Source organism: Symphodus melops (assembly GCF_947650265.1).
Source record: "Symphodus melops genome assembly, chromosome: 12".
NCBI classification, from domain to species: Eukaryota; Metazoa; Chordata; class Actinopteri; order Labriformes; family Labridae; genus Symphodus; species Symphodus melops.
The window spans coordinates 23143288-23159012 of NC_136702.1; the positions used below are offsets into that span (position 1 = coordinate 23143288).

Here is a 15725-nt window from a genome sequence, read left to right on the forward strand (position 1 = left end):
AGAAAAGTGTTAGATTTTGATTTTCCCAGGTCATGGTAGGATGCAAATTGAACAGTATGAACGTGTTATTTATTGAAGCCGAGGTAAGCCAGCAGCACTATGACGATACGTTTGTTCCAGATGAAACGGCATAGGTTGCTAAATTCCAGGTTAGCTTCGGTCTTCTGACTTTGACGTGGTAAACATTTGACACAGGAACCTGAACATTTCTGAACTTCTTTGTTCCCTAGTGGAGAGAAAGCCAGCAGGAAAAGATGTTGTGTTCTTGTTGGATGGATCTGATGGTACTAGAAGTGGCTTCCCAGCTGTGAAAGACTTTGTCCAAAGAGTTGTAGAGACACTCAGTGTGGATGACAACAAAGACCGTGTCTCAGTGGTTCAGTACAGCAGAGATCCAGCTGTGCAATTCTATCTGAACACGTACACCACAAAAGGAGACATCCTTGACACTGTCAGAGGATTGAGGCACAAAGGTGGAAGACCCCTCAACACTGGAGCAGCTCTCCAGTACTTGAGGGATAATGTCTTCACGGCCTCTGCTGGAAGCAGGATCCAGGAAGGAGTCCCACAGGTCCTAGTTTTGATAAGTGGTGGAAGGTCTTTTGACAGTGTTGATCAACCAGCCTCTGCTCTCAAACAGCTGGGTGTCTTGACCTTTGCAATTGGAACCAGGAGCGCTGACAGCAAAGAACTGCAGAAGATATCCCACGAGCCCAGTTATGCACTAACTGTGTCTGAATTCACTGACCTTCCCAATGTCCAACAACAACTTCAGTCCTCCGTGGAGTCTGTGGTTATCGAGGTCGCCCCAGAACCACCAACTGTTTCTGGTATGTTCACAAGCATGGCCCTTTACTGGCCAGATAGACACATGATTTATTTGACCTAAACTGAGGCAAGGAAAATAAGTCTGACATTTGTGTAGCGGCATTCCGAGATAAGGGGGAAGTGCTCCCCCATTGTTTAGATTGAATAAGCCAGCCTTAGGTGTTTCCAAAACAAAGAAATCAAGGAAAATTGCACCACTTGATGATTAGCACAGCAGTGTAGATTTTGCAGAAAATTTCACTTAATGTCTTTCTGTCTGTTCTCAGTCGACACTGCCAAAAAGGATATCGTGTTCCTTCTGGATGGTTCTGACGGCACAAGGAGTGGTTTCCCTGCCATGCTAGATTTTGTTGAGAAAGTGGTGGAGAAATTGAACGTAGGACCTAACAAAGACCGTGTCTCTGTGGTCCAATACAGCAAAGATGCAGAGATCCATTTCTATCTGAACACATACAGCACAAAACAGGATATTTTGGATACAGTCAGAGGGCTGAGACATAGAGGAGGCAGACCCCTCTTCACCGGGGCAGCCCTCCAATACGTCAGGGACAACGCCTTTACAAACTCCTCCGGGAGCAGGCGCCTGCAAGGTGTTCCACAAATGTTGGTCCTGCTAAATGGTGGAAGGTCTTTTGACAATGTCGATACCCCGGCCTCTGCTCTCAAACAGCAGGGCGTCTATGTGATAGGCATTGGCACAAGGAACTCTGACAGTGGGGAGCTGCAGAAGATATCATATGAGCCAAGTTACGCTCTGTCAGTGTCTGACTTCACTGATCTCCCCAGTGCCCAGAAACAGCTCTACTCTGTCATGAACACAGTGCTAACCAGGGCCACGCCCATCACACCAACAACAACTGGTAAGAAAAGTGTTAGATTTTGATTTTCCCAGGTCATGGTAGGATGCAAATTGAACAGTATGAACGTGTTATTTATTGAAGCCGAGGTAAGCCAGCAGCACTATGACGATACGTTTGTTCCAGATGAAACGGCATAGGTTGCTAAATTCCAGGTTAGCTTTGGTCTTCTGACTTTGACGTGGTAAACATATGACACAGGAACCTGAACATTTCTGAACTTCTTTGTTCCCTAGTGGAGAGAAAGCCAGCAGGAAAAGATGTTGTGTTCTTGTTGGATGGATCTGATGGTACTAGAAGTGGCTTCCCAGCTGTGAAAGACTTTGTCCAAAGAGTTGTAGAGACACTCAGTGTGGATGACAACAAAGACCGTGTCTCAGTGGTTCAGTACAGCAGAGATCCAGCTGTGCAATTCTATCTGAACACGTACACCACAAAAGGAGACATCCTTGACACTGTCAGAGGATTGAGGCACAAAGGTGGAAGACCCCTCAACACTGGAGCAGCTCTCCAGTACTTGAGGGATAATGTCTTCACGGCCTCTGCTGGAAGCAGGCTCCAGGAAGGAGTCCCACAGGTCCTAGTTTTGATAAGTGGTGGAAGGTCTTTTGACAGTGTTGATCAACCAGCCTCTGCTCTCAAACAGCTGGGTGTCTTGACCTTTGCAATTGGAACCAGGAGCGCTGACAGCAAAGAACTGCAGAAGATATCCCACGAGCCCAGTTATGCACTAACTGTGTCTGAATTCACTGACCTTCCCAATGTCCAACAACAACTTCAGTCCTCCGTGGAGTCTGTGGTTATCGAGGTCGCCCCAGAACCACCAACTGTTTCTGGTATGTTCACAAGCATGGCCCTTTACTGGCCAGATAGACACATGATTTATTTGACCTAAACTGAGGCAAGGAAAATAAGTCTGACATTTGTGTAGCGGCATTCCGAGATAAGGGGGAAGTGCTCCCCCATTGTTTAGATTGAATAAGCCAGCCTTAGGTGATTCCAAAACAAAGAAATCAAGGAAAATTGCACCACTTGATGATTAGCACAGCAGTGTAGATTTTGCAGAAAATTTCACTTAATGTCTTTCTGTCTGTTCTCAGTCGACACTGCCAAAAAGGATATCGTGTTCCTTCTGGATGGTTCTGACGGCACAAGGAGTGGTTTCCCTGCCATGCTAGATTTTGTTGAGAAAGTGGTGGAGAAATTGAACGTAGGACCTAACAAAGACCGTGTCTCTGTGGTCCAATACAGCAAAGATGCAGAGATCCATTTCTATCTGAACACATACAGCACAAAACAGGATATTTTGGATACAGTCAGAGGGCTGAGACATAGAGGAGGCAGACCCCTCTTCACCGGGGCAGCCCTCCAATACGTCAGGGACAACGCCTTTACAAACTCCTCCGGGAGCAGGCGCCTGCAAGGTGTTCCACAAATGTTGGTCCTGCTAAATGGTGGAAGGTCTTTTGACAATGTCGATACCCCGGCCTCTGCTCTCAAACAGCAGGGCGTCTATGTGATAGGCATTGGCACAAGGAACTCTGAGAGTGGGGAGCTGCAGAAGATATCATATGAGCCAAGTTACGCTCTGTCAGTGTCTGACTTCACTGATCTCCCCAGTGCCCAGAAACAGCTCTACTCTGTCATGAACACAGTGCTAACCAGGGCCACGCCCATCACACCAACAACAACTGGTAAGAAAAGTGTTAGATTTTGATTTTCCCAGGTCATGGTAGGATGCAAATTGAACAGTATGAACGTGTTATTTATTGAAGCCGAGGTAAGCCAGCAGCACTATGACGATACGTTTGTTCCAGATGAAACGGCATAGGTTGCTAAATTCCAGGTTAGCTTTGGTCTTCTGACTTTGACGTGGTAAACATTTGACACAGGAACCTGAACATTTCTGAACTTCTTTGTTCCCTAGTGGAGAGAAAGCCAGCAGGAAAAGATGTTGTGTTCTTGTTGGATGGATCTGATGGTACTAGAAGTGGCTTCCCAGCTGTGAAAGACTTTGTCCAAAGAGTTGTAGAGACACTCAGTGTGGATGACAACAAAGACCGTGTCTCAGTGGTTCAGTACAGCAGAGATCCAGCTGTGCAATTCTATCTGAACACGTACACCACAAAAGGAGACATCCTTGACACTGTCAGAGGATTGAGGCACAAAGGTGGAAGACCCCTCAACACTGGAGCAGCTCTCCAGTACTTGAGGGATAATGTCTTCACGGCCTCTGCTGGAAGCAGGCTCCAGGAAGGAGTCCCACAGGTCCTAGTTTTGATAAGTGGTGGAAGGTCTTTTGACAGTGTTGATCAACCAGCCTCTGCTCTCAAACAGCTGGGTGTCTTGACCTTTGCAATTGGAACCAGGAGCGCTGACAGCAAAGAACTGCAGAAGATATCCCACGAGCCCAGTTATGCACTAACTGTGTCTGAATTCACTGACCTTCCCAATGTCCAACAACAACTTCAGTCCTCCGTGGAGTCTGTGGTTATCGAGGTCGCCCCAGAACCACCAACTGTTTCTGGTATGTTCACAAGCATGGCCCTTTACTGGCCAGATAGACACATGATTTATTTGACCTAAACTGAGGCAAGGAAAATAAGTCTGACATTTGTGTAGCGGCATTCCGAGATCAGGGGGAAGTGCTCCCCCATTGTTTAGATTGAATAAGCCAGCCTTAGGTGATTCCAAAACAAAGAAATCAAGGAAAATTGCACCACTTGATGATTAGCACAGCAGTGTAGATTTTGCAGAAAATTTCACTTAATGTCTTTCTGTCTGTTCTCAGTCGACACTGCCAAAAAGGATATCGTGTTCCTTCTGGATGGTTCTGACGGCACAAGGAGTGGTTTCCCTGCCATGCTAGATTTTGTTGAGAAAGTGGTGGAGAAATTGAACGTAGGACCTAACAAAGACCGTGTCTCTGTGGTCCAATACAGCAAAGATGCAGAGATCCATTTCTATCTGAACACATACAGCACAAAACAGGATATTTTGGATACAGTCAGAGGGCTGAGACATAGAGGAGGCAGACCCCTCTTCACCGGGGCAGCCCTCCAATACGTCAGGGACAACGCCTTTACAAACTCCTCCGGGAGCAGGCGCCTGCAAGGTGTTCCACAAATGTTGGTCCTGCTAAATGGTGGAAGGTCTTTTGACAATGTCGATACCCCGGCCTCTGCTCTCAAACAGCAGGGCGTCTATGTGATAGGCATTGGCACAAGGAACTCTGAGAGTGGGGAGCTGCAGAAGATATCATATGAGCCAAGTTACGCTCTGTCAGTGTCTGACTTCACTGATCTCCCCAGTGCCCAGAAACAGCTCTACTCTGTCATGAACACAGTGCTAACCAGGGCCACGCCCATCACACCAACAACAACTGGTAAGAAAAGTGTTAGATTTTGATTTTCCCAGGTCATGGTAGGATGCAAATTGAACAGTATGAACGTGTTATTTATTGAAGCCGAGGTAAGCCAGCAGCACTATGACGATACGTTTGTTCCAGATGAAACGGCATAGGTTGCTAAATTCCAGGTTAGCTTTGGTCTTCTGACTTTGACGTGGTAAACATTTGACACAGGAACCTGAACATTTCTGAACTTCTTTGTTCCCTAGTGGAGAGAAAGCCAGCAGGAAAAGATGTTGTGTTCTTGTTGGATGGATCTGATGGTACTAGAAGTGGCTTCCCAGCTGTGAAAGACTTTGTCCAAAGAGTTGTAGAGACACTCAGTGTGGATGACAACAAAGACCGTGTCTCAGTGGTTCAGTACAGCAGAGATCCAGCTGTGCATTTCTATCTGAACACATACACCACAAAAGGAGACATCCTTGACACTGTCAGAGGATTGAGGCACAAAGGTGGAAGACCCCTCAACACTGGAGCAGCTCTCCAGTACTTGAGGGATAATGTCTTCACGGCCTCTGCTGGAAGCAGGCTCCAGGAAGGAGTCCCACAGGTCCTAGTTTTGATAAGTGGTGGAAGGTCTTTTGACAGTGTTGATCAACCAGCCTCTGCTCTCAAACAGCTGGGTGTCTTGACCTTTGCAATTGGAACCAGGAGCGCTGACAGCAAAGAACTGCAGAAGATATCCCACGAGCCCAGTTATGCACTAACTGTGTCTGAATTCACTGACCTTCCCAATGTCCAACAACAACTTCAGTCCTCCGTGGAGTCTGTGGTTATCGAGGTCGCCCCAGAACCACCAACTGTTTCTGGTATGTTCACAAGCATGGCCCTTTACTGGCCAGATAGACACATGATTTATTTGACCTAAACTGAGGCAAGGAAAATAAGTCTGACATTTGTGTAGCGGCATTCCGAGATAAGGGGGAAGTGCTCCCCCATTGTTTAGATTGAATAAGCCAGCCTTAGGTGATTCCAAAACAAAGAAATCAAGGAAAATTGCACCACTTGATGATTAGCACAGCAGTGTAGATTTTGCAGAAAATTTCACTTAATGTCTTTCTGTCTGTTCTCAGTCGACACTGCCAAAAAGGATATCGTGTTCCTTCTGGATGGTTCTGACGGCACAAGGAGTGGTTTCCCTGCCATGCTAGATTTTGTTGAGAAAGTGGTGGAGAAATTGAACGTAGGACCTAACAAAGACCGTGTCTCTGTGGTCCAATACAGCAAAGATGCAGAGATCCATTTCTATCTGAACACATACAGCACAAAACAGGATATTTTGGATACAGTCAGAGGGCTGAGACATAGAGGAGGCAGACCCCTCTTCACCGGGGCAGCCCTCCAATACGTCAGGGACAACGCCTTTACAAACTCCTCCGGGAGCAGGCGCCTGCAAGGTGTTCCACAAATGTTGGTCCTGCTAAATGGTGGAAGGTCTTTTGACAATGTCGATACCCCGGCCTCTGCTCTCAAACAGCAGGGCGTCTATGTGATAGGCATTGGCACAAGGAACTCTGACAGTGGGGAGCTGCAGAAGATATCATATGAGCCAAGTTACGCTCTGTCAGTGTCTGACTTCACTGATCTCCCCAGTGCCCAGAAACAGCTCTACTCTGTCATGAACACAGTGCTAACCAGGGCCACGCCCATCACACCAACAACAACTGGTAAGAAAAGTGTTAGATTTTGATTTTCCCAGGTCATGGTAGGATGCAAATTGAACAGTATGAACGTGTTATTTATTGAAGCCGAGGTAAGCCAGCAGCACTATGACGATACGTTTGTTCCAGATGAAACGGCATAGGTTGCTAAATTCCAGGTTAGCTTTGGTCTTCTGACTTTGACGTGGTAAACATTTGACACAGGAACCTGAACATTTCTGAACTTCTTTGTTCCCTAGTGGAGAGAAAGCCAGCAGGAAAAGATGTTGTGTTCTTGTTGGATGGATCTGATGGTACTAGAAGTGGCTTCCCAGCTGTGAAAGACTTTGTCCAAAGAGTTGTAGAGACACTCAGTGTGGATGACAACAAAGACCGTGTCTCAGTGGTTCAGTACAGCAGAGATCCAGCTGTGCATTTCTATCTGAACACGTACACCACAAAAGGAGACATCCTTGACACTGTCAGAGGATTGAGGCACAAAGGTGGAAGACCCCTCAACACTGGAGCAGCTCTCCAGTACTTGAGGGATAATGTCTTCACGGCCTCTGCTGGAAGCAGGATCCAGGAAGGAGTCCCACAGGTCCTAGTTTTGATAAGTGGTGGAAGGTCTTTTGACAGTGTTGATCAACCAGCCTCTGCTCTCAAACAGCTGGGTGTCTTGACCTTTGCAATTGGAACCAGGAGCGCTGACAGCAAAGAACTGCAGAAGATATCCCACGAGCCCAGTTATGCACTAACTGTGTCTGAATTCACTGACCTTCCCAATGTCCAACAACAACTTCAGTCCTCCGTGGAGTCTGTGGTTATCGAGGTCGCCCCAGAACCACCAACTGTTTCTGGTATGTTCACAAGCATGGCCCTTTACTGGCCAGATAGACACATGATTTATTTGACCTAAACTGAGGCAAGGAAAATAAGTCTGACATTTGTGTAGCGGCATTCCGAGATAAGGGGGAAGTGCTCCCCCATTGTTTAGATTGAATAAGCCAGCCTTAGGTGATTCCAAAACAAAGAAATCAAGGAAAATTGCACCACTTGATGATTAGCACAGCAGTGTAGATTTTGCAGAAAATTTCACTTAATGTCTTTCTGTCTGTTCTCAGTCGACACTGCCAAAAAGGATATCGTGTTCCTTCTGGATGGTTCTGACGGCACAAGGAGTGGTTTCCCTGCCATGCTAGATTTTGTTGAGAAAGTGGTGGAGAAATTGAACGTAGGACCTAACAAAGACCGTGTCTCTGTGGTCCAATACAGCAAAGATGCAGAGATCCATTTCTATCTGAACACATACAGCACAAAACAGGATATTTTGGATACAGTCAGAGGGCTGAGACATAGAGGAGGCAGACCCCTCTTCACCGGGGCAGCCCTCCAATACGTCAGGGACAACGCCTTTACAAACTCCTCCGGGAGCAGGCGCCTGCAAGGTGTTCCACAAATGTTGGTCCTGCTAAATGGTGGAAGGTCTTTTGACAATGTCGATACCCCGGCCTCTGCTCTCAAACAGCAGGGCGTCTATGTGATAGGCATTGGCACAAGGAACTCTGACAGTGGGGAGCTGCAGAAGATATCATATGAGCCAAGTTACGCTCTGTCAGTGTCTGACTTCACTGATCTCCCCAGTGCCCAGAAACAGCTCTACTCTGTCATGAACACAGTGCTAACCAGGGCCACGCCCATCACACCAACAACAACTGGTAAGAAAAGTGACAGATTTTGATTTTCCCAGGTCATGGTAGGATGCAAATTGAACAGTATGAACGTGTTATTTATTGAAGCCGAGGTAAGCCAGCAGCACTATGACGATACGTTTGTTCCAGATGAAACGGCATAGGTTGCTAAATTCCAGGTTAGCTTTGGTCTTCTGACTTTGACGTGGTAAACATTTGACACAGGAACCTGAACATTTCTGAACTTCTTTGTTCCCTAGTGGAGAGAAAGCCAGCAGGAAAAGATGTTGTGTTCTTGTTGGATGGATCTGATGGTACTAGAAGTGGCTTCCCAGCTGTGAAAGACTTTGTCCAAAGAGTTGTAGAGACACTCAGTGTGGATGACAACAAAGACCGTGTCTCAGTGGTTCAGTACAGCAGAGATCCAGCTGTGCATTTCTATCTGAACACGTACACCACAAAAGGAGACATCCTTGACACTGTCAGAGGATTGAGGCACAAAGGTGGAAGACCCCTCAACACTGGAGCAGCTCTCCAGTACTTGAGGGATAATGTCTTCACGGCCTCTGCTGGAAGCAGGCTCCAGGAAGGAGTCCCACAGGTCCTAGTTTTGATAAGTGGTGGAAGGTCTTTTGACAGTGTTGATCAACCAGCCTCTGCTCTCAAACAGCTGGGTGTCTTGACCTTTGCAATTGGAACCAGGAGCGCTGACAGCAAAGAACTGCAGAAGATATCCCACGAGCCCAGTTATGCACTAACTGTGTCTGAATTCACTGACCTTCCCAATGTCCAACAACAACTTCAGTCCTCCGTGGAGTCTGTGGTTATCGAGGTCGCCCCAGAACCACCAACTGTTTCTGGTATGTTCACAAGCATGGCCCTTTACTGGCCAGATAGACACATGATTTATTTGACCTAAACTGAGGCAAGGAAAATAAGTCTGACATTTGTGTAGCGGCATTCCGAGATAAGGGGGAAGTGCTCCCCCATTGTTTAGATTGAATAAGCCAGCCTTAGGTGATTCCAAAACAAAGAAATCAAGGAAAATTGCACCACTTGATGATTAGCACAGCAGTGTAGATTTTGCAGAAAATTTCACTTAATGTCTTTCTGTCTGTTCTCAGTCGACACTGCCAAAAAGGATATCGTGTTCCTTCTGGATGGTTCTGACGGCACAAGGAGTGGTTTCCCTGCCATGCTAGATTTTGTTGAGAAAGTGGTGGAGAAATTGAACGTAGGACCTAACAAAGACCGTGTCTCTGTGGTCCAATACAGCAAAGATGCAGAGATCCATTTCTATCTGAACACATACAGCACAAAACAGGATATTTTGGATACAGTCAGAGGGCTGAGACATAGAGGAGGCAGACCCCTCTTCACCGGGGCAGCCCTCCAATACGTCAGGGACAACGCCTTTACAAACTCCTCCGGGAGCAGGCGCCTGCAAGGTGTTCCACAAATGTTGGTCCTGCTAAATGGTGGAAGGTCTTTTGACAATGTCGATACCCCGGCCTCTGCTCTCAAACAGCAGGGCGTCTATGTGATAGGCATTGGCACAAGGAACTCTGAGAGTGGGGAGCTGCAGAAGATATCATATGAGCCAAGTTACGCTCTGTCAGTGTCTGACTTCACTGATCTCCCCAGTGCCCAGAAACAGCTCTACTCTGTCATGAACACAGTGCTAACCAGGGCCACGCCCATCACACCAACAACAACTGGTAAGAAAAGTGTTAGATTTTGATTTTCCCAGGTCATGGTAGGATGCAAATTGAACAGTATGAACGTGTTATTTATTGAAGCCGAGGTAAGCCAGCAGCACTATGACGATACGTTTGTTCCAGATGAAACGGCATAGGTTGCTAAATTCCAGGTTAGCTTTGGTCTTCTGACTTTGACGTGGTAAACATTTGACACAGGAACCTGAACATTTCTGAACTTCTTTGTTCCCTAGTGGAGAGAAAGCCAGCAGGAAAAGATGTTGTGTTCTTGTTGGATGGATCTGATGGTACTAGAAGTGGCTTCCCAGCTGTGAAAGACTTTGTCCAAAGAGTTGTAGAGACACTCAGTGTGGATGACAACAAAGACCGTATCTCAGTGGTTCAGTACAGCAGAGATCCAGCTGTGCAATTCTATCTGAACACGTACACCACAAAAGGAGACATCCTTGACACTGTCAGAGGATTGAGGCACAAAGGTGGAAGACCCCTCAACACTGGAGCAGCTCTCCAGTACTTGAGGGACAATGTCTTCACGGCCTCTGCTGGAAGCAGGCTCCAGGAAGGAGTCCCACAGGTCCTAGTTTTGATAAGTGGTGGAAGGTCTTTTGACAGTGTTGATCAACCAGCCTCTGCTCTCAAACAGCTGGGTGTCTTGACCTTTGCAATTGGAACCAGGAGCGCTGACAGCAAAGAACTACAGAAGATATCCCACGAGCCCAGTTATGCACTAACTGTGTCTGAATTCACTGACCTTCCCAATGTCCAACAACAACTTCAGTCCTCCGTGGAGTCTGTGGTTATCGAGGTCGCCCCAGAACCACCAACTGTTTCTGGTATGTTCACAAGCATGGCCCTTTACTGGCCAGATAGACACATGATTTATTTGACCTAAACTGAGGCAAGGAAAATATGTCTGACATTTGTGTAGCGGCATTCCGAGATAAGGGGGAAGTGCTCCCCCATTGTTTAGATTGAATAAGCCAGCCTTAGGTGATTCCAAAACAAAGAAATCAAGGAAAATTGCACCACTTGATGATTAGCACAGCAGTGTAGATTTTGCAGAAAATTTCACTTAATGTCTTCCTGTCTGTTCTCAGTCGACACTGCCAAAAAGGATATCGTGTTCCTTCTGGATGGTTCTGACGGCACAAGGAGTGGCTTCCCTGCCATGCTAGATTTTGTTGAGAAAGTGGTGGAGAAATTGAACGTAGGACCTAACAAAGACCGTGTCTCTGTGGTCCAATACAGCAAAGATGCAGAGATCCATTTCTATCTGAACACATACAGCACAAAACAGGATATTTTGGATACAGTCAGAGGGCTGAGACATAGAGGAGGCAGACCCCTCTTCACCGGGGCAGCCCTCCAATACGTCAGGGACAACGCCTTTACAAACTCCTCCGGGAGCAGGCGCCTGCAAGGTGTTCCACAAATGTTGGTCCTGCTAAATGGTGGAAGGTCTTTTGACAATGTCGATACCCCGGCCTCTGCTCTCAAACAGCAGGGCGTCTATGTGATAGGCATTGGCACAAGGAACTCTGACAGTGGGGAGCTGCAGAAGATATCATATGAGCCAAGTTACGCTCTGTCAGTGTCTGACTTCACTGATCTCCCCAGTGCCCAGAAACAGCTCTACTCTGTCATGAACACAGTGCTAACCAGGGCCACGCCCATCACACCAACAACAACTGGTAAGAAAAGTGACAGATTTTGATTTTCCCAGGTCATGGTAGGATGCAAATTGAACAGTATGAACGTGTTATTTATTGAAGCCGAGGTAAGCCAGCAGCACTATGACGATACGTTTGTACCAGATGAAACGGCGCAGGTTGCTAAATTCCAGGTTAGCTTTGGTCATCTGATTTTGACGTGGTAAACATTTGACACAGGAACCTGAACATGTCTGAAATTCTTTGTTCCCTAGTGGAGAGAAAGCCAGCAGGAAAAGATGTTGTGTTCTTGTTGGATGGATCTGATGGTACTAGAAGTGGCTTCCCAGCTGTGAAAGACTTTGTCCAAAGAGTTGTAGAGACACTCAGTGTGGATGACAACAAAGACCGTGTCTCAGTGGTTCAGTACAGCAGAGATCCAGCTGTGCAATTCTATCTGAACACGTACACCACAAAAGGAGACATCCTTGACACTGTCAGAGGATTGAGGCACAAAGGTGGAAGACCCCTCAACACTGGAGCAGCTCTCCAGTACTTGAGGGATAATGTCTTCACGGCCTCTGCTGGAAGCAGGCTCCAGGAAGGAGTCCCACAGGTCCTAGTTTTGATAAGTGGTGGAAGGTCTTTTGACAGTGTTGATCAACCAGCCTCTGCTCTCAAACAGCTGGGTGTCTTGACCTTTGCAATTGGAACCAGGAGCGCTGACAGCAAAGAACTGCAGAAGATATCCCACGAGCCCAGTTATGCACTAACTGTGTCTGAATTCACTGACCTTCCCAATGTCCAACAACAACTTCAGTCCTCCGTGGAGTCTGTGGTTATCGAGGTCGCCCCAGAACCACCAACTGTTTCTGGTATGTTCACAAGCATGGCCCTTTACTGGCCAGATAGACACATGATTTATTTGACCTAAACTGAGGCAAGGAAAATAAGTCTGACATTTGTGTAGCGGCATTCCGAGATAAGGGGGAAGTGCTCCCCCATTGTTTAGATTGAATAAGCCAGCCTTAGGTGATTCCAAAACAAAGAAATCAAGGAAAATTGCACCACTTGATGATTAGCACAGCAGTGTAGATTTTGCAGAAAATTTCACTTAATGTCTTCCTGTCTGTTCTCAGTCGACACTGCCAAAAAGGATATCGTGTTCCTTCTGGATGGTTCTGACGGCACAAGGAGTGGCTTCCCTGCCATGCTAGATTTTGTTGAGAAAGTGGTGGAGAAATTGAACGTAGGACCTAACAAAGACCGTGTCTCTGTGGTCCAATACAGCAAAGATGCAGAGATCCATTTCTATCTGAACACATACAGCACAAAACAGGATATTTTGGATACAGTCAGAGGGCTGAGACATAGAGGAGGCAGACCCCTCAACACCGGGGCAGCCCTCCAATATGTCAGGGACAACGCCTTTACAAACTCCTCCGGGAGCAGGCGCCTGCAAGGTGTTCCACAAATGTTGGTCCTGCTAAATGGTGGAAGGTCTTTTGACAATGTCGATACCCCGGCCTCTGCTCTCAAACAGCAGGGCGTCTATGTGATAGGCATTGGCACAAGGAACTCTGACAGTGGGGAGCTGCAGAAGATATCATATGAGCCAAGTTACGCTCTGTCAGTGTCTGACTTCACTGATCTCCCCAGTGCCCAGAAACAGCTCTACTCTGTCATGAACACAGTGCTAACCAGGGCCACGCCCATCACACCAACAACAACTGGTAAGAAAAGTGACAGATTTTGATTTTCCCAGGTCATGGTAGGATGCAAATTGAACAGTATGAACGTGTTATTTATTGAAGCCGAGGTAAGCCAGCAGCACTATGACGATACGTTTGTACCAGATGAAACGGCGCAGGTTGCTAAATTCCAGGTTAGCTTTGGTCATCTGATTTTGACGTGGTAAACATTTGACACAGGAACCTGAACATGTCTGAAATTCTTTGTTCCCTAGTGGAGAGAAAGCCAGCAGGAAAAGATGTTGTGTTCTTGTTGGATGGATCTGATGGTACTAGAAGTGGCTTCCCAGCTGTGAAAGACTTTGTCCAAAGAGTTGTAGAGACACTCAGTGTGGATGACAACAAAGACCGTGTCTCAGTGGTTCAGTACAGCAGAGATCCAGCTGTGCAATTCTATCTGAACACGTACACCACAAAAGGAGACATCCTTGACACTGTCAGAGGATTGAGGCACAAAGGTGGAAGACCCCTCAACACTGGAGCAGCTCTCCAGTACTTGAGGGATAATGTCTTCACGGCCTCTGCTGGAAGCAGGCTCCAGGAAGGAGTCCCACAGGTCCTAGTTTTGATAAGTGGTGGAAGGTCTTTTGACAGTGTTGATCAACCAGCCTCTGCTCTCAAACAGCTGGGTGTCTTGACCTTTGCAATTGGAACCAGGAGCGCTGACAGCAAAGAACTGCAGAAGATATCCCACGAGCCCAGTTATGCACTAACTGTGTCTGAATTCACTGACCTTCCCAATGTCCAACAACAACTTCAGTCCTCCGTGGAGTCTGTGGTTATCGAGGTCGCCCCAGAACCACCAACTGTTTCTGGTATGTTCACAAGCATGGCCCTTTACTGGCCAGATAGACACATGATTTATTTGACCTAAACTGAGGCAAGGAAAATATGTCTGACATTTGTGTAGCGGCATTCCGAGATAAGGGGGAAGTGCTCCCCCATTGTTTAGATTGAATAAGCCAGCCTTAGGTGATTCCAAAACAAAGAAATCAAGGAAAATTGCACCACTTGATGATTAGCACAGCAGTGTAGATTTTGCAGAAAATTTCACTTAATGTCTTCCTGTCTGTTCTCAGTCGACACTGCCAAAAAGGATATCGTGTTCCTTCTGGATGGTTCTGACGGCACAAGGAGTGGCTTCCCTGCCATGCTAGATTTTGTTGAGAAAGTGGTGGAGAAATTGAACGTAGGACCTAACAAAGACCGTGTCTCTGTGGTCCAATACAGCAAAGATGCAGAGATCCATTTCTATCTGAACACATACAGCACAAAACAGGATATTTTGGATACAGTCAGAGGGCTGAGACATAGAGGAGGCAGACCCCTCTTCACCGGGGCAGCCCTCCAATACGTCAGGGACAACGCCTTTACAAACTCCTCCGGGAGCAGGCGCCTGCAAGGTGTTCGACAAATGTTGGTCCTGCTAAATGGTGGAAGGTCTTTTGACAATGTCGATACCCCGGCCTCTGCTCTCAAACAGCAGGGCGTCTATGTGATAGGCATTGGCACAAGGAACTCTGACAGTGGGGAGCTGCAGAAGATATCATATGAGCCAAGTTACGCTCTGTCAGTGTCTGACTTCACTGATCTCCCCAGTGCCCAGAAACAGCTCTACTCTGTCATGAACACAGTGCTAACCAGGGCCACGCCCATCACACCAACAACAACTGGTAAGAAAAGTGACAGATTTTGATTTTCCCAGGTCATGGTAGGATGCAAATTGAACAGTATGAACGTGTTATTTATTGAAGCCGAGGTAAGCCAGCAGCACTATGACGATACGTTTGTACCAGATGAAACGGCGCAGGTTGCTAAATTCCAGGTTAGCTTTGGTCATCTGATTTTGACGTGGTAAACATTTGACACAGGAACCTGAACATGTCTGAAATTCTTTGTTCCCTAGTGGAGAGAAAGCCAGCAGGAAAAGATGTTGTGTTCTTGTTGGATGGATCTGATGGTACTAGAAGTGGCTTCCCAGCTGTGAAAGACTTTGTCCAAAGAGTTGTAGAGACACTCAGTGTGGATGACAACAAAGACCGTGTCTCAGTGGTTCAGTACAGCAGAGATCCAGCTGTGCAATTCTATCTGAACACGTACACCACAAAAGGAGACATCCTTGACACTGTCAGAGGATTGAGGCACAAAGGTGGAAGACCCCTCAACACTGGAGCAGCTCTCC

The 15725-nt window shown here is 46.9% G+C and overlaps 2 protein-coding genes across 4 annotated transcripts in view; both read left to right on the plus strand.

The window, feature by feature from the left end:
- The window catches only part of LOC306832917 (uncharacterized protein), a gene marked incomplete at both ends in the record, with an annotated part of 33616 nt that extends 18086 nt beyond the window's left edge, over positions 1 to 15530 (plus strand). Inside the window, 21 exons of the mRNA XM_079357938.1 lie at positions 251 to 830; positions 1095 to 1606; positions 1942 to 2521; positions 2786 to 3297; positions 3633 to 4212; positions 4477 to 4995; positions 5304 to 5903; positions 6168 to 6721; positions 7405 to 7594; positions 7859 to 7968; positions 9096 to 9285; positions 9550 to 9659; positions 9954 to 10029; positions 10377 to 10976; positions 11241 to 11350; positions 11645 to 11720; positions 12068 to 12667; positions 12932 to 13443; positions 13764 to 14358; positions 14623 to 14732; positions 15450 to 15530. Of these exons, the coding sequence (XP_079214064.1) occupies positions 251 to 830; positions 1095 to 1606; positions 1942 to 2521; positions 2786 to 3297; positions 3633 to 4212; positions 4477 to 4995; positions 5304 to 5903; positions 6168 to 6721; positions 7405 to 7594; positions 7859 to 7968; positions 9096 to 9285; positions 9550 to 9659; positions 9954 to 10029; positions 10377 to 10976; positions 11241 to 11350; positions 11645 to 11720; positions 12068 to 12667; positions 12932 to 13443; positions 13764 to 14358; positions 14623 to 14732; positions 15450 to 15530 (7797 nt within the window). The remainder of the gene's footprint in view (positions 1 to 250; positions 831 to 1094; positions 1607 to 1941; positions 2522 to 2785; positions 3298 to 3632; positions 4213 to 4476; positions 4996 to 5303; positions 5904 to 6167; positions 6722 to 7404; positions 7595 to 7858; positions 7969 to 9095; positions 9286 to 9549; positions 9660 to 9953; positions 10030 to 10376; positions 10977 to 11240; positions 11351 to 11644; positions 11721 to 12067; positions 12668 to 12931; positions 13444 to 13763; positions 14359 to 14622; positions 14733 to 15449) is intronic.
- LOC306832745 (collagen alpha-3(VI) chain-like) overlaps positions 1 to 15725 on the plus strand; it is a 112530-nt gene that overhangs the window by 53664 nt on the left and 43141 nt on the right. The window lies entirely within an intron of this gene.